The 17,927-nt window shown below is 51.0% G+C and overlaps 1 protein-coding gene across 1 annotated transcript in view; it reads left to right on the top strand.

The window, feature by feature from the left end:
- ADCY1 (adenylate cyclase 1) overlaps window positions 1–17,927 on the top strand; it is a 116,797-nt gene that overhangs the window by 18,258 nt on the left and 80,612 nt on the right. Inside the window, exons 2-3 of the mRNA XM_064575510.1 lie at window positions 675–824; window positions 17,808–17,926. Coding sequence (XP_064431580.1) covers window positions 675–824; window positions 17,808–17,926 — 269 coding nt within the window. The remainder of the gene's footprint in view (window positions 1–674; window positions 825–17,807; window position 17,927) is intronic.

Genomic DNA, 17,927 nt, shown 5'->3' with positions numbered 1-17,927 from the left:
GACGCTGTGTTCCCTGGATGGTCACTCATCTCAAGTGCTCGCTTCGTGCTCGAGTATGACGTGGTCCTTTCTTCCTTTTGCTTCTAATCGGCTTCCCTTCGCTGCCTGGTTCGGGAGCATCTGCTCCTCCCGGCGTCGTGTTTTCTCGGCTGGCGTCCTGGGGTGGCTGTCACGCGCAGCCCTGCCCAGCAGCCTGAGCAGCAGAGTTCTGTCCCTCCCAGGCCTGGAGGCCGGACCTGTGGGTCCTGGAGTGTGGGGGCCGGTCGTCCCGAGGCCTTGCCTGGGCATAGACGCCGTCTCCTCCCCGGGTCCTCACAGGCTCGTGCATGCATGCACCTCTGTGTCCTGGGCCCTTCGTCTTAGGAGGATGCCAGTCACACGGCCCTCCCCAGTGACCTCGTTTTAACATAATTACCTCTCGAAAGACCTCATGTCCAAATGCAGCTACACTCTGGGGTGCTGGGCGACAGGCTTGCACGTGAATCTGGGGGGCGCTCTCTGCATGCTGGTCTGCTATATGACCACAGGAAGTCAGCTGTGCACGGTGGGTCCGGCCGGCGCCCCGGCCACCCTGGGCAGCGTGGTCGTTCCACGGGCTGCTCGTCGGAGGGTGTGGGAGCCTCTGCCGAGCTAGCGCCCCACGCACATGGTGCTCTGTGTTCTCTCCCTTCCAGCTTGGTGCCAACGCCCTGCTCTTCCTCAGCGTGAACATGTATGGAGTGTTTGTGAGGGTCCTGGTCGAACGCTCCCAAAGGAAAGCCTTCCTGCAGGCCCGGAACTGCATCGAAGACCGGCTGAGGCTGGAGGACGAGAACGAGAAGCAGGTTGGTGTGGTGGGGCTGTCGGCTGCGGGATGCGGGGTGGTGGGGATGCAGGGTGGTGGGGAGCATGGGGTGGGGAGCACAAGGCGGGGAGCAGGGGGTGGGGGAAGGGGGCACGGGGTGGGGAGCACAGGGTGGGGAGCACAGAGTTGGGTGGGGGGTGTGGAGGAGGGAGTGCGGGCCTGGGGTGCGGGGCAGGGAGCACAAGGTGGGGAGCACAGAACACAGGGTGAGGATGGTTAGGGACATCAAGCCCAGGTTGGCCCCCTCCCCCGAGGAGACAGGGCAGCGGCAGTGGGGCCTCCCTAGACCTGGAGATGGAGGATCTGCCATGCTGTGTGGCCCCCAGCCTCAGTTTCCCCATTGGTGAGACAGGTGCACCCAGGTGACGCTGTAGGGCTGGGAGGAGTCAGGGAGAGCTGCAGAGCTCACCCCATGGGTTTGTTGCCCTGGAGGGGGCTGAGCTGCTTGAAAGCACGGAGTGGGGGGTGTTTTGCTTGGGGGGGACGGGTGTTGGGGTGGGATTCAGCTGGAATCAGTTTCTGCAGAGCTGGGGGGCGGTGGTGGGGGGATGAGGCAGGTCCTGGCTGGCCCTGGCGCAGATGTGGTGGGCCCTGACCTGCCGGCCAGAGTGACCCACCGCGAGGCGAAGCCTCCCCTGACCCCGAGGGTGTCCCTGTGACGGTGGTCGTCATGGTGACCGCGCACCAGCAGCTGGGCTGTGAAGCTGGGGTGCATCTGCCCGGCTCTTGCCACAGCCTGCTGGGGCAGCGGGACCACTCACCCCTGTCTAGAGGGTGAGCTGGACCGGCTCCCACCGCCCAGAGCCACTGTCAGCCGCGTGTCCCTGGGCTTGTCCCTGTCAGTGGTGTCTCCCGGTCCGCTGCTGTCCTGGGCCCACGGCATGGTCTGGGAGCTCCAGACAAGGCCCGTAATGGGGGGGGGTCCCAGGCTCTGCTTTACCAGAGTGTCGGTGACCGAGCCTTGTGCTCGTAGGGGTGGCAGATGGGATTGCTTGGTACTCGAGAGCCCGCTGGGTTCGAGCGCAGGGCGCGGAGTATGGGCTGTGCACTTAAAACACCCACGCACGTGTGTTTATTTATAGATACTCTAACGATACCTAGTGTTTACAGTGAAGGTGGGTTACAGCTTAGAAGCAGATGACGCACGTGTGTTTAGGTCGTGTGTGTGTGTCTGTGGATGGACGCGTCCGTGGGAGTTACAGATCTCTGTGTAGATGTATGTGCACGTGTGATATGCATGCGTGTGTGTGCGTGTGTGTCTCTGTGTGTATGTACATGTGTGGGTTTGCATCCATGTGGACTGTGCATGCCGAGGTCTCTGTACATGCGTGTGTGCATGTGTGTGTATGTATGTGGGGATTGTGCGGATAAATGTGCGTACACATAATCGGGTCTGCATGTGCATATGTGTGTATACATGTGTGTGTGTGTCCGCACGTGTGGGAGTGTGCATGTAACTGTGTGGAGGTGAGCATGCACGTGCGTGGCCGTGTGTATGATCGTGAGTCTCGGGGGCTGCGCCCTGAGCATTTCTGCTGCGGTGTCACCCCCACCAACGGAGAGGCTTTTAACCGCTTCTGAGACGCTCGAGTTTGGTGTCGTCATCCCCCCTTTGTCGCCTCCCCGATGTCCTGGAAGAAGTGACATCTGGGGCCGTTCCCGTGTCTTTCTGAACCTTCCTTTGCTCTTCCTCCTGGTTTCTGTCTCCTCTGCGTTTCCTTCCCAGTGTCTTTCCTTGCTTGCTGTGTGTCTATTTTCATTTCTTCTCTTACGCTGGTGGCCTTTTCCGTGGACTGTGTAAGGTCCCGGCCCTAACGTGTCTCCTAAGGCTGAGTGCGATGCTCATGTGGTGGCCGCCATGTGGACCGCGCTTCTGTGCACAGACTCGTGGCGCCATGTCTTCTCATCCTGCAGAGGAGTGCGCCCAGACTCACGGAGGCTCGGGGCTGGGGTTCTCACTCGGGAAATCTGCGACACGGTAAACGCCACCCAATCCCGTCAGCCCAGTGAGACTGCGCTCTGTGTCCTCCAGGTTTGGTCTTTGTGCATCTTCTTTTCCCGTATCGTTGTCATGTTGGATAATTCTGTTTTCTGCATTTTTGCATGGACGGGTCCACCAGTGCTGTAACTGTAAGTTGAGGTAGCTGCTCCTTTTCCCTGTGCGTGCGTGTGCGTGACTGTGTTCTCAGCAGACTCCACGTTTTAAAAATGTTACTCCTCACGAGCATCTTTGTTCACGTAGACTGGACGTATTCCTCGGTCATGTTGTTGAGAGAGCAAATACGACGTCGTTTCTCTGCCTGGGCTTGGGGGTCTTTTCCAAATGATGCTATGCTCCGTCTTATAAGTTACCCCCGATGACGCTCGGCTCTGGAGGGCCCGCCATCGGTGGGTGGGAAGGCTGAGGTGGGCCCGGTGGTCGGGGTTCTGGGGCGCGGCCCCGGCGATGAGTCTGGTCCTCTTTCTCCGTCCCCCACTGTGTGTTAGGTCTGTGCCTCCTGGCCGTTCAGTAACGCAGATGGCCGCTTCTCCACGTGTTCACGTGCTTCTCCGTGGCATGTGCGTTTGCATCCCTCCCGGTCCGTGCTCTCACTGTGCCCGTGGGCGCGAACGAGCTGCTCACTGTGGGGAGGCCGGTGCTTCTTCAGGAGGGATCCCTGTGTCCCTAGCTCTGTTTCCCTGGCCTTGCTTTTCTTTGTGTAAAAATGCAGTTGTTCCTATTTTCAAACATAGCAGTTATTTCTCTTGGTGGTTTCATCTGGTGCTTTAGGAACAGGAGGGTGAGTGCGGACAGGTCACTTCCATGCGTCCCTGGCCGTCCCAAGACTGGCTGAGTCAGGACCTTGACCCGCACGCCTTTCCTGTTGCAGCCTGTGGGTTGGTCCCTCACACAGCAACGGCTTTCTGGGCTGCCCCGTCCCCTGACCTCGGGGTCACTCCCTGCCTCCCGCCGGCCCAGCTGCTTTTAGCTCATGAAGCCCAGTCTCTGGGATGGCTCAGATGGGCTTGCTCAGACGGGCTTGGCCGCCTCTCGGGGGCTCTCAAGTACCTGCAGGCACCTGGTGCCTCCACTGCCTGGGGACCGCCCGGCAGGCCCAGGACAGCAGGAGGTGCTGAGGCCAGCTGAGGGACCCCCGACCGAATGGCCTGGTCACAGTCTGTGTGTGTTTTCATGTTTGACTCAATTAGCAAAGAATTCAATTTAATAGCAGCTTCTAGGGCCTTTTCCAGACCCCGAGCCCGTAATAGGGCACCCTGGTGATGTGTGAGAGGATATTGGCAGATGCACCCCGATTCCAGGAGGGGGTGCTGGGGCCACACCCCAATTCTGAGAAAGGGTCCGGGGATATGCCCCAGTTCTGGGAGGGGGTCCTGAAGGGATGCACCCTGATTCTGGGAGGGGGTCTCGGGGGGACACACCCTGATTCTGGGAGGGGGTCCTGAGAGATGCACCCTGATTCTGGGAGGGGCCTTGGTGGGTCGCACCCTGATTCTGGGAGGGAGTCCTGGGGGGATGCACCCTGATTCTGGGAGGGGTCTTGGTGGGTTGTGCCCTGATTCTGGGAGGGGGTCCTGGAGGGATGCACCCTGATTCTGGGAGGGGGTACTGGGAGATGCACCCTGATTCTGGGAGGGGCCTTGGTGGGTCGCACCCTGATTCTGGGAGGGAGTCCTGGGGGGATGCACCCTGATTCTGGGAGGGGGCCCTGGGGGATGCACCCTGACTCTGGGAGGAGGTCCCAGGGGGATGCATCCTGATTCTGGGAGGGGGTCCTGGGGAGGACATACCCTGATTCTGGGAGGGGGTCCTGAGGGGACATGCTTTGGTTCTGGGAGAGGATGCTGGGGTGTCCAGCTCTGGAATGACCACTGTGTGGTGGCAGGTGAGCCCACTGGCTTCTGCAGGAGGTGGCAGATGTTGGGGGGGTTGGGTTTAGGAATGGGGTCCTGGGTGATGTGAGCTGGGGGAAGAGCATAAGCAGAGAAGCTGAGGCCCATGTGCGTGGTGCGTGGTGGTCTTTGAGGGGGGTCCTTTATTTGTTGTGGCCTCAGCTGGGAGGACATGGGAGATGGGGGGCAGGCAGGTGGGAGATCGGCCGCGTGCAGGGCTCCGACGGGTACTGGCAGGAAGGAGCAGGGGTCAGGCAGAGGTAAGAACTTGGAGGCAGGGATGGGGGCCATGAGTGTGCACCCAGCAGGCCCGAGATGGGAAGCTTCCTAGAACAGGAGACATTGTGTGTCAGAGTGCAAACCAGGTGCTTCCCCCTCCTCAGGGCTGTGCCCGCAGGACGGGCCTGGCTTGGGTGACACCCCCAGCCACCAGGCTTGCGGGAGGGGCAAGCGGGAGGGGAGAGCAGGGCCCGCCCTGAGATGCAAACCCCCAGGGTTAGAACCCTGCCTGTCCCAGCGGCGGGACAGGACACCGTGGGATGCACGGCTCTGCTCCGGAATCTGGGGCCGGCGGGCTCTTGCCCACTGTTTGCCAATCTGATGCCAACACCTTCTTGCTCCACGTTGGTCAGTGCCGTTTTGGTGCGGGTTGTAGGGTGTTCGGTGCCTGGGATGCCCCCAGGGAGGAGCTGCTGATCACTCTCCTCCCCCCGTGTCATTTAGAACGAACAGCCTTCTGTTTGCGGAGACCAATCTAGAAGAAAGTACCCAGCTCTGCCCGCAGAACCTGAGCGTGTGTTCATCTCCTGCCCTGCTGGTGGAGCCACGGGGTCTCGGAGACGGTGGGCAGGGCTGTCTGCTGCACTGGACGCCTCCTCTACTTCTAGAAGCTTCTCTGCTGTACGTTGGAGAAGCTCCCTGAGTTGTCAGTGTCCCCGAGGCTGACTCCTTTGGGAGGGACTTGGGTGTGTGGAGACCACCCCTCCCACCAAATCAGCACCGACGCTGGCAGCCACGGCCCTTGTGCAGGGTCGTGGCCAAGCACAAGGAGGTGCGTGATCCAGAAAGTTTTTCCTGCCTGAGTTCACACCCCGATTTCAGGCTTCTGCTTTGTGTGCAGCCTGTAAGGACTTTCTTCCGTTTTGCGAACCTGGGGCTGGCTCAGGGAATTTCTGACTCAGGAGGGACAACGAGGTGAGGGACAGGGTAGCTGGTGGCAGAGCTGGCTGAAGCCCAGGAACCCCCAGACCAGCCACACCCCCTCTCCAGCCCCGCGTGTCCTGAGCCATGCTAGGCTCAGCAGAGGGCTTGGGCTCACAGATCCCCGAGGTCAGATCCTCCAAAGGGACTGGGAGGGTCCTTTAACAGGGGTCTTTCCTTTTCAGAACAAAAGTGTCCAACGTTGAGTCTTTGAAATACGAAAGTCTTAGAGCGACTGATCGGGAAGAAAGAGTGGGCACACAGAGGTCTCAGGGTTGGGAAACGCGGCTGCAGGCAGAGCCGGGCTAAAAATAGATATGAGGGGAACACTCAGGATGCACTGATACCAGGAGATTTGGACACTTAGACGAGATGTGTGAATTCCCACAAGGTGTCCACTCTCGAAACTGATTCAAGAAGAAAACGAAGGATTTGGCAACCCCGTGACCGCTAACTTGTCGACTTGGTGCTAATAGTCATCTCCAGGTCCGGGGGTTCACCCGTGAGCCATGTGGGTGTTCAGGGAGGGCGCCATTCCCGCCCTACCCGTCCTGGCGATGCACACGCAGGGTGACCCTCCAGAGTCGCTGAAATGCAGGTCGCACACACACATGGGGAGTGGCCCCTGCTCCCAGTGCTGTGTTTGTGGGTGCAGTCACCCCGAGGCCCTTTGCCTCCTGGTGCCGAGCGGGGAGCGGGTTTTGTCTGGACCCCTTGGCGCATCGATGTGCAGGGTATGAGGCTCGGCAGGGGCTGGCACGACCCCCTGCGTTGTCATCCCCACGATTGCCTGGACTCCGTGGAAGCAGAGCTGAGGCCGCCGTGCTCCGCCCCATGCCCCCTGCAGCGCCCCTGGCTCAGGCCGGCACCAGACCTTCTGACTTGGGTTGTGGGGCAGGGGCAGCCTGGGACACCCTCCGTCCCTCCTCCTGCAAGATCCAGCTCTGGAAAGCAGGGCCTGCCCAGCATTCCTTCGGCCGAGCATGCAGGGTGCTCATGGTGGGTGGTCCCATGGGAACAGGGCGACCATCCCTCCTTCCTGCTGATGCTTCATTTCTACCTGCACAAGAGGCAGGTGCATCCCACTGAGTTCTTAAAACCCCTCGCATGGCCTTTTCTCGGTGCTCGTGTGCAGAGAGAGATACCACATTCTCTTCTTAGCAGGACGCTGGTCCTGTCAGATTAGGATGCCGCCCTTTGGCCTCATTAAACCTTAATTACCTCCTGAACGCCCTTTTTGCAAATACAGTCACATGGGAGATTAAGACTTCAACCCAGGAATTTTGAGGGGACACACTTCAGTCCGTGGCACCTGCCAAGTTCACGCAGAAGCCGGGTGCGTGGTTTGAAGGTGAGGAGAGGCCGGCCGGCTGGGTCGCGGTCGAGAGGCCTCGCGGTGCCCAGGGCTGGGTGAGCCCCGGCCCCAGAGCTCCTTCCGTGGCCTCTTTCCTGGTGCCACGTGAAATCGCACTGGTGCAGCTGGAGGTGGAGAAGTAGGCCTGGGCCGATGGAGGAGGGGTCCTCGGCCAGGAGTCGAACCGCGGGTCACGGGGTGACTGCTACGCGTTTCGAACGCGGCTTTACTGTTTTCCGTTCCCACCAGCAATGTGTGAGGGTTTTCACACCCAATTCATTGTTTTCTCTTCATGGAGTCTTTTTAGTTTGCGCTAATTACAGATGCACATGTGGTCGTGAGCAACAAGACAGAGGCACCCCATGTCCCCTTCACCTCGCTTCCCCAACAGCAGGAGACTGACAGGTGCGGCCAAGACACAGAACATGCCGCCACCGCGTGCACCCCCGCACCTCCTCCCCACTTCCATCCTGGAGCTGGCAACTGCCGATCTGTTGTCTGTGTCTGTAAATGTGTCATCTCAGGGACGTCCTGTGCGTGGAGTCCTACAGTGTGTACACTTTCGGGGCTGGCATTTTCCACCATCCGCCGGAGATCCATCCAGGTCCTTGCTGTGTCCGTGGCTCACCCCCTTTTCTTTCAGTTGTGTTCCGTGGTGTGGATGGACCACCGTTGGCCTGACCGCTCTCCTGTTGGAGGACATCTCGGTGGTTTTCAGTTTGGGGCGATCACAAACAAAGTTGCTATGAGCATTCCTGTGGTTTTTTGTGTGAACGTGAGTCTTCACTGCTCTGGCGTGAACGTCTGGGAGTACAGTTGCTGGGTCGTGTGGTAGTTGCGTGTTTAGTTTACTGGGAAATCGTGAGGCTGCTTTCTAGAGTGTTTGGATCATTTTTCACTCCCAAGAAAACCCGTTTCTCTGCACCTGCGCCGGCGGGTGCTGTGTCGCTGTTGGCTGTTGTAACATTTCTGATAGGTGTGTACTGATGTGTCAGGGTGACTTGAATTTGCATTTCCCTAGTGGCTGTGATGGTGAACATCTTTTCATGTGGTTATTTGCCATCTCTGTGTCCTCTTTGGAGAAATGTCTGTTGATGTCTTTTGCCCATTTTCTAACTGATCGATCTATGTATTGTCTATCTGTCTATGATCTATCTATTTTCTATCTATCTATCTATCTATCTATCTATCTATCTATCATATCTATCATCTATTTTTCTATCATCATCATCATCTAGCTTTTATTCTTGAGCTATGAGAGTTCTTTATATATTATAGATACTAGTTCTTTGGGAGGTATGTGGTTTGCAAACATTTCCTCCCAGTCTGTCGCTTGCTTTTTCATCCTCTTAATGAGGTCTTTTGCAGAACAAATGGTTTTGATTTTGATGAAGTTGGGTTTGTCAACTTGCCCTTTTATGAATTGTGCTTTCAGTGTCAAGTCTAAAACTCTTTGGCCCTAGATCCCAAAGATTTCTCTTATGTGTTTTCTAAAAGTTTTAAAGTTTTATATTTTACATTGAAATATATGATACATTTTGAGTTAATATTTGCATCATGTGTGAAGTTTAGATCCAGGCTCATTTTTTTTTTTTTTTTTTTTTGCCTGTGGTTGTCCAGTTGCTCCAATGCCATCTGTTGAAAATGCAATATGTCCTCCATTGCTAGTTTTATTGAGATATAATTGACATATAACATCATATAAGTTTAAAGCATACCACATAATGATTTGGTATATGTATATGTTGTGAGGTGATCACCACAATAAGTTTAGTTGCATCCTTCACTTCACATAGTTATACTTTTTTTTTTTTTTCTCTTGATGGGAACATTTAAGATCTACTCTGAGCAACTTTCAAGTATTCAGTATGGTTAGCTACAATCATCATGCTGTACATCACATCTCCAGAACTTACTTATTTTATGATTGGAAGTTTGTACCTTTTGACCCCCTCCTGCCCCGTGCCCACTTTGCCCACCCCCCCCTGACCTCTGGCAACCACCAATCTGTTCTTTGTATTTGTGAGTTCAGTTTTTAAAGATTCCACATGTAACTGAGACTCTACAGTATTTGTCTTTCTCTGTCTGACTTATTTCACTTAGTGTAATACCCCATAGGTCCATCTATGTTGTCATAAATGGCCGGATTTCCTTCTTTTTTATGACTGAATAATATTCCATTGTATATATGTACCATACTTTATGTATTCATCCATCAAGGCACACTTAGGTTGTTTCCATGCCTGGGCTGTTATAAGTAATGCTGGATTGCATGGTAGTCCTGTATACCTCCTCCACTGAATTGCTTTTGTACCTTTGTCAAAAATCAATTGGGTGCATTCGTGTGAGTCTATTTCCAAGGACTGTGTTCTGTCCCTTTGCTCTGTGTGTTTATCCTTCCACACAGTCTTGGTAATTGTGGCTATATAATAAATCTCAAAATCAAGTAGAGTGATTCCTCCCACCTTGTTGTTCTGTTTTAAAATGATTTCAGTTATTATTGTTTCCTTGCTTTTCTATATAAGTTTTAGAATAATCTGGCCTATGTCTACTAAAATCTTTGCAGGGATTTTGATAGGATTTGTGATAAGCCTGTCTATCAATTTGGGGAGTATTGACATCTTTACTGTTCTGAGACTCCCAGTCCACGAACATGGTATGTCTCCCCATTTATTTAGATCTTTTTTAAGTTCTTTAACCAGTGTTTTGTAGTTTTCAGCATGCAAGTTCTATATATGTTTTGATATATTCACCCTTATCGATTTCATTTTTTGAATGATTGTAAATGATAAATTGTATTTTTGATATCATTGTCCATGTGGTCATTCTTAGTATATAGAAATGCAACTGATTTTTGTATGTTGATCTTGTATCCTGCAACCTTCTGAGCTTTTGTTTCTGTTTTTGTTTTTTGATATTGTTTTGTTTTCACATGGTTTTTCAGTCCTTCATATTTCTTACGTGGACTATCATGTTATCTGCAAATATTTACAGGATTATTTCCTTTATTCCAGTGCATATGCCTTTTATTTCCCTTTTTTACCTTCTTTCACTGACTGTGCTTTCCAGTGCTATATGTTGAATAAAAGTGGGAAAAGCAGATATCCTTGGCTTGATACTGGTGAAAGTGTTTAGTTATTTCACCATTAAGTGTGATACTAGTTGTAGGTTTTTTCTGGATGTTTTTTTAATCAAGATGAGGAAGTTACCCTCTCTTCGTATTTTTCTGAGAGTTTCATCAGGAATTGATGTTGAATTTTATCAAGTTCTTTTTCTGAATCAATGGTTATGTGATTAAAAAATAGCTTTTAAAGTATATGTTATAGTTGCAACGTCATTACAATGTGCAACAATGTACAGTGTTACATTAGTTTCAGGTGTAGAACATAGTGATTTGACAAGTTTATAGTTTATAAACTATACTGTAATTTATAGTATATGCTATGCTCACCACAAGTGGAGATAGGTGATTTTTATTCTTTATCCTGTTGATATGGTATATAACATTGATATTTCAATATTGAACTCGCATTGTGTCCCCTGATTAAACTTGGGTCAGGTGTTATTATGTATTGCTGATATGCTAATATCGTGTTAAGGATTTTTACATCTGTATTCTCCAGAGACATTGGTCTGTAGTTTTCTTTTTATTTTGATCCGTTTTGGTGTCAGATAATATTAACTTTATATAATGAATTAGGATGTGTTCGCTTGGTGTAAGGTGATATCTCATTGTGGTTTTGGCCATCTGTATGTCTTTTTTTGAGATTATATATCCAGATTCTCTGCCCATTTTTAATTGCATTATTTGGCTTTTTTGATGTGGAGTTGTATAAGTTCTTTATATATTTTGGATATTAACCCCTTATTGAAGCTATCATTTGCAAATATCTTCTTCCATTCAGTAGGTTTCATTTCATTTTCATTTTGTTAATTACTTCCTTTGCTGTGCAAAACTTTTTATTTGGTATAGCCCTAATAATTTATTTTTGCTTTTGTTTCCCCTGCATGAGGAGACATATCTAGAAAAATCTTTCTAAGGCTGATATTTTCTGGATGATTATAGGTAGAATTGCTGCTAATTCTTCTTTAAGCAGTTGGTAGACATATTTAGTAAAACCATCTGGATCTAGAGATTTCTTTTATATGAGTTCTTAAATTAAGAATTCAGTTTACTTAATAGATTACAGAGCAATTCAAATATTTTATTCATAGTATTTATTTCTTATTGGGTGAGTTGTAGTGGTTTGTGCTTTTTGAGAGAATTTTCTCTTTTTTAATGCAAGCCTATGGTCTCATAAATTTCCCTTTCAGAGCTGCATGCCACAGATACTGATATGTTGTATTTTCACTTTCATTCAGTTCTTTGTATTTTTAAAATTTTCCTTTAGGATATCCTTTCGACTCCTGGATTGCTTAGAATTATTTTGCCTAATTTCTCAATATTTGGGGGTTTTTCTGTTGTTTTCTGCTATTGATTTCTAGTTGGAGTCCATGATTTTCCATAAACTATTATTTGAATTCTTTTAAATATGCTGAAGATTGTGTCATGATCCAGGCAGGATATGGCTTGTCTTGGTGGGTCTTCTGTGGGTGCTTGAAAAGAATGTGTATTCGGCGCTTCCTGGGTGAGGTGTTTTATAACTATTGATTACATACTGTTGGCTGATGGTCTTCTTGAGTGCTTCTGTATCAGTGCTGAGCTTTGTCCAGCTTTTCTATCACCTATTGATATATGGGGTATTGAAGTCTTCAGCTAACATTGCAGATTTGTCCCTTTTTTCTTTTGGTCCTATCAGGTTTTGGTTTATGTATTTCAAAGCTATGTTGTTTGGTGCATGCATATTTAGGATTGCTGTGTCTGGGTGGATTGACTTTTATCATATGTAGTGTCCCTTTCTGACTTACAGTGTTTTTCCTTAAAGTCTAGTTTATCTGATAGTAAAATAGACACTCCTGTTCTCTTTTGATCAGTGTTTGCATGGTGTATTTTTCCCATCCTTTTCTGTTCAGCCTATTTTATATGTGAGTTTCTTGGCAACTCCATATAGCTGGGTCATGCTTTCTTAATCCAGTCTGCCAAGGTCTGTCTTTTGTGTGTTTAGAACACTTATTTTTCATGTAATGAAATGTTTCATTTTATGTTTTGTTTTCTGTTTTCTTCTCTGTTTCTTTTCCCTGCCTTTCTGCGTGTTAATTGAACTCTTTTTTAGAATTCAGTTTTGATTTATTATTGTGCCCTTGAGTGCCTATCTTTCTCAGTGCCATGGGAGGTTTTACACTCTATGCACATAACATCACTTTCTACTGTTGTTGACATCTTACCAGATAGAGTGAGGTGCAGAAACCCCCCTCCATGTCCTTCAACCTCATCTGTGACAAAACTGTCTTAAATCTTTCTTCTGCATACATTTATTTATTTATTTATTTTTTAAAAGATTTTATTTATTTATTTGAGAGAGAGAATGAGAGACAGAGAGCACGAGAGGGAAGAGGGTCAGAGGGAGAAGCAGACTCCCTGCCGAGCAGGGAGCCCGATGCGGGACTCGATCCCGGGACTCCAGGATCATGACCTGAGCTGAAGGCAGTCGCTTAACCAACTGAGCCACCCAGGCTCTCCTCTTCTGCATACATTTAGAACCACACCGTGTGATGCTGTAAATCTTGCTTCAACCAGCACATAAAGGAGAAGGGAAATATATTGTACTCATGTGTAATTGCTCATACCATGTTATTTCCTTCCTTCCTGATACCCAGAGATTCTTCCTTTTCTCCTTTTCTTTCTGGTTGAAAGACTTCCTTCAGCCATTCTTTTGGGGCAGGACTGCTGGTGACAAATCCTCATACTTTCCCCTTGTCTGAGGGCATCTTGATTTCTTTCATTCCTGAAGGGTTCTGGGTGGACAGTTCTTTTCTCTCAGCACTCAAAAAACGTGCCACCTTCTCATGGCCTCCATGATTTCTGATGAGAAATCTGTTCTAATTCAAACTGTCTTTCCTCTGTGGGAGAGGCATTGTTACTCTCTCATTGCTGTGAAGGCTTGTCTGTTGTCTTTAGTTTTCTGACATTTGACTATGTTGTGTCCTGGTGTGGGTTCCTTTGGTTTGTCTGCATTGGGGTCTTCCCAGTTTCCCAAGTGTGGAGGTTTACATCTTTGTTAAATTTAGGGACTTTTCATCCATTATTTCTCTGAATACTTTATTTATTTATTTATTTATTTATTTTTATTCTTATGTTAATCCCCATACATTACATCATTAGTTCTAGATGAAGTGTTCCATGATTCATTGTTTGTGCATAACACCCAGTGCTCCATGCAGAATGTGCCCTCCTCAATACCCACCACCAGGCTAACACATCCTCCCAACCCCCTCCCCTCTAGAACCCTCAGTTTGTTTTTCAGAGTCCATCGTCTCTCATGGTTCGTCTTCCCTGAATACTTTTTATAGCCATTTTCTTTCTTGTCTTTGGTGATTCCTTTGACATGAATGTTGGATCTTCTATTACAGTCCCATGGGTTGCTGTGTTCTGGGGATTTTTTCCCCTAGTCTCTTTGCTCCATTTTTTCAGTTTGGGCAATTTCTTTCATTCTGCCTGCAAGTTCACTGGGCTTTCCTCTGTTCTCGACCACCTGTTGACCTTTTTATTTCATTATTTTTTTTCAGTTCTAAAATTTCCATTTGATTCTCTTTTGTATCTTCTATCTCTTTGCTGGAGTTTTTTTTTTCTTCTTCTTCTTTTTTTCAAGTGTGTTTGTGGCTGCTCATTGGATTATTCTTACAAGAGCTGCTTTAAAATCTTGTTAGTTATTCTGATTATTCTGTTCATCTTGGTGTTGCTGTTTGTTGATTGTCTTTATTCACTTGTTGAGACTGTTCTGGTTCTGAGATGCTGAGTGGTTTTCGATGGGAACCTGGACATTTGGAGTATTGTGTGTGAGACTCTGGGTCTTGTCTGGACCTTGTGTTTCCGCTGGTTTTCTGTGACTTCACTTGGCAGGGAAAGGGGCCACCACCTTGACACTTCCAGGTGTGGTGGAAAGTCTGGGCGCCACACTGGGCCTCTGTTGGGGCTCGTGGTGGTTCCACCTTACTGCCATGCTGGAGAGGGGGTCTGGCTCCTGCCTGGGAGGGAGGAGCAGGAGAGCCCTTGGTCTCCCCTGACTCTGAGCAGCAGGGAAAAGGCCGGGCTGCTGGTGCCCTTGTGTGCTCGGTGTCTCCTCACAGCGGGGGGAGTGTGGACATGTGCAGGAGTTTCGGTTGTTTGCCTGGAGTAGGCCTGCTGTTGTCTACAGTTTTCCTCTCATGAGGCTGCCCCTCTCCTGGCCCTTTGGCCAGAGAGAGCTGGGTTTGGGGGGAGCATACTGTGGTGCCTGCTGGTGTTTCTGGATGTTTCTGGGCTGCCCTGTCTCCAGCAGTCAGTCTGGGGGATGAGGTGAACAGAATGCCTAGGGCCTCACCTCTGGGCTGCTCCCCAGTCCCCACATCTGTGCCTCCTTCCTTCTGTCTTTCAGAGTCTTCTCATGACTTTCACATGTAACGCCCAGGACTTGAGTACACGTAGTGGGAGAAGGGGGACAAAGTCTCCTGGAAGCAGAGTCCTCACAACTGTTACTTAAATATCGAATGACTTTTAGGAATACTACATTTATTTGAAGTCATGTTTTGATAGTCAAGAGCAATGTAGTAATGTTCATAAGACGCTGGGATGCTTTGTCTGATCCATGGATACTTTGTAGGCTCCATCTTCATAAATCTGACCTTTTGATTTCTGGCTTTGTATTTTATTTTGCCGGTTAGAACGCATCAGTGTTGTGTGCTCCTGATGCAGTGTTCACAGTGTTTATTCCTGCTTGGGGCTTTAGGGCTAGGTTTGAGATTGGATGTGGATTTCAGGTAATATCTTTATGATGTCAGAGAACGACTTTGTCCTAGGTTTTGCTGTTTTTAATCGGGGATGGGTGCTTGATCTTGCCAGATGGTGCTTTGCTCCCTGTGGGAAAGTTGCGTGCTTTTACTCCTGGTTATGTGTGTCGGCTTTAGGTACTATCGCTAATCTCGTGGGTGGAGCTGATGCTGAGCCTTTGGTCAGAAGGACAGCCTGCCCTTAGGAATTTCATATGACTACGGCTTATGCACAACGAGGGTGCTCTTTCCCCCTCACATATGGGTTCCAGGGAGGCCCTTTATGGTTGATGTGGCAGAGCTGATCCATGCCACCCTGACAACCCAGTCTCCATCTGTTAACTAGTCTGCCATTGTTAATGCATGGCCCTCATCCTCACGAATCAAGAAGGTAGGTAGAGGACCAGACATCATGACTGTATCCCCAGCAACAGAGGGAGACAAGGAAGAACAGGCTGTCTTTAAGGAACATTCCAGTAGCTCCCACGTGACCTTTCAAGCCCTATCTCATGGGCCACCTCTAGTTGTGAGGAGAGGCTGGACCACAAAGTGTTTATTTTAGGTTACCAAGCCCCAGACGAGAGTGAGGGGCTAGACGATCATGCTAGAGGTGGAGAAGGGGTCCGGGGACAGTGGCCAGTCTGCCCTCGCCTCTCTCCCAGCACCTGCCGGGCACTGACCAGCATTCCCAGCACATTGCCCTCCTGTCCCCTCTGCCTTTTCAGGTCCTCCTTCCCTCCTGATGCAGCCCTTGGTCTGTGGCTGACTCAGTTTCCCTATCCTAACTCCAGATCGTGCAGGGCAGCTGAGGCGAGGAGAGACCAGGTCCCGGAGATGTGCCAAAGCCTGGGTCCTCAGAGAGAGAGTGGTTCCAGGGTGTTAGGAGAATACTGATGGGGAGGAGAGTGTGATGAACGCGGGGGGAAGCAGCCTCCCTTGTTTGATCTGATGTTGCGTTTTTGTAGGTGCTGATGAGGGATTTAAGAGCCGCGCCCTGAGCAGTGGGCCTCGGAGGTGTGGCAGGCATGGTGGGGAGTGGGCCCTGCAGTACAATGACCCCTTCTCTGAGCACCTGCTGAGGAAGCTGTGTGCCTGTCTCCCTGTCTGATGTGATGGAATTCAAATAGGGCTGAACTGACCCAAAAAGGCAGAGCTGAGATGCAAGGCCAAGCAGCCATCCTTTTCCCCAGGGACCCTCTGTGCAGGGCACTTGGGGGTAGGTGTCACCCCCTGAGCCCCTAAACAGGGCTCAGTGGCCTGGGGTGTAGGGCCCCATGACATTGGGTCTTCCCCTGGAGAGAGTGTGAAGCTGTGTATTTTTCGGGCCCTTTGTGGGTGGCCTTCTGTAGTGTCCAGCTGCATCTGTGTCCCCACCTTGTGCCTCACAGCATTTCCAGAAGCTTCTGGGTGTGTTCGCGTTGCTGATGCTGCTCTTGGCCTGTCCATGTGATGGCCCGAGCGAGCCCTGCCCCAGCTCTCTCCCCCTCCGGCACCGCCAGCCACGGCAGACTGTGTCTCAGTCTTGTCCCAGAGGCCCCCCGGCCAAGGAGGGGGTCAGCTTCCATCGGCCAGACCCCAGTCATCCTGCAGCTCCCACACCCTGTGCAGTGGCTTTTTAGCCCCTGGGGCTGTCCTCACGTGCTCAGCCTGGACACTTCCACGTCTGGAGTCGTGTGCTCTCCCGGGACCCGGAGGCCTCTCCCCCCAGCTGACCCGATGTCAAGAGTGGCCATAGGCCATTGCACTATTGGGATGTCTCTCTTCTGCATCAGAGCCTGTCCCTTTGGAAGCTGTGTGTGTGGACCTCAGGGTGGATCCAGGCCTCGCTCTCCTTTGCTTTCTAAAGCAGGGTGGGAAGGGGAGTGAGAGGGACCAAGGGATGGGCCTCTGATGCAGGTGAGGCCGGCTGGTCAAGGGCCAGTGGGGTTGAGGTCAGGCTAGGACCCTGGGGAGGAAGAGAGGCAGGGTCTGGATGAGGAAACCGCGTCCTCAAAAAAGCAATGGAGTCTCCAGGGCAGCAAGGCTCCTCTGGAAAAGCCTAGATGTTGATTCCATTCTCTGGGGGAGGGGGGGAAGAAAACATCTGACCCCCATGGAGAAGGAAGAAATCAGAAGACAAGACCAGGGGGGAAATGCAGTGTTGTCTGTCTGTCTCTGTGAGATCAGGGGACCCCTGTTGGTCCTGGGGGATGGGTTTCTACAGCCCATCTTGAGGTCCCTCTCAGGCCCGTGTTGGGCAGTGGGGTGGGGAGTGAGGCCGGGCCATCCTGTGTTTCCTGCCTGTGACCTCTGCTTAGTGCAGCTGGGGCACACGGGTGGGGGGGCAATGGGGGAGGGTTGCCATGGTGGCCTGGGTGTTCCGGAGGTGATGCCGGCCCCTTCCCAGTGCTCGGGGAGCAAGTCACCTGTGTAATGACAGGCCAGGCCTGGGCACAACCTGCCGGGGCTTGGGGGCCAGGCAGGATCTGCAGGACCAGACCGCATGCTGGTGCACATGAGGAGGGTCTGCAGCCCCTCACGCAGGGCAGCTCGTCAGCACCACCCTCAGGGGAGTGATTGAGGACTGGCGGGGAAGGCCCCGCTGCATCACATGGGCCTGTCTCTCCTGTCCAGGAGCGGCTGCTTATGAGCCTTCTGCCCCGAAATGTTGCCATGGAGATGAAGGAGGACTTCCTGAAGCCCCCCGAGAGGATTTTCCACAAGATTTACATCCAGCGGCATGACAATGTGAGG

Source organism: Mirounga angustirostris, unplaced genomic scaffold (genome assembly GCF_029215605.1).
Source record: "Mirounga angustirostris isolate CCGP_5_RB_7025 unplaced genomic scaffold, mMirAng1.0.hap1 SCAF_12, whole genome shotgun sequence".
Lineage (NCBI taxonomy): Eukaryota > Metazoa > Chordata > Mammalia > Carnivora > Phocidae > Mirounga > Mirounga angustirostris.
Note: the sequence above shows the minus strand (reverse complement) of the source record. Positions and strands in the feature narration are given on the sequence as shown.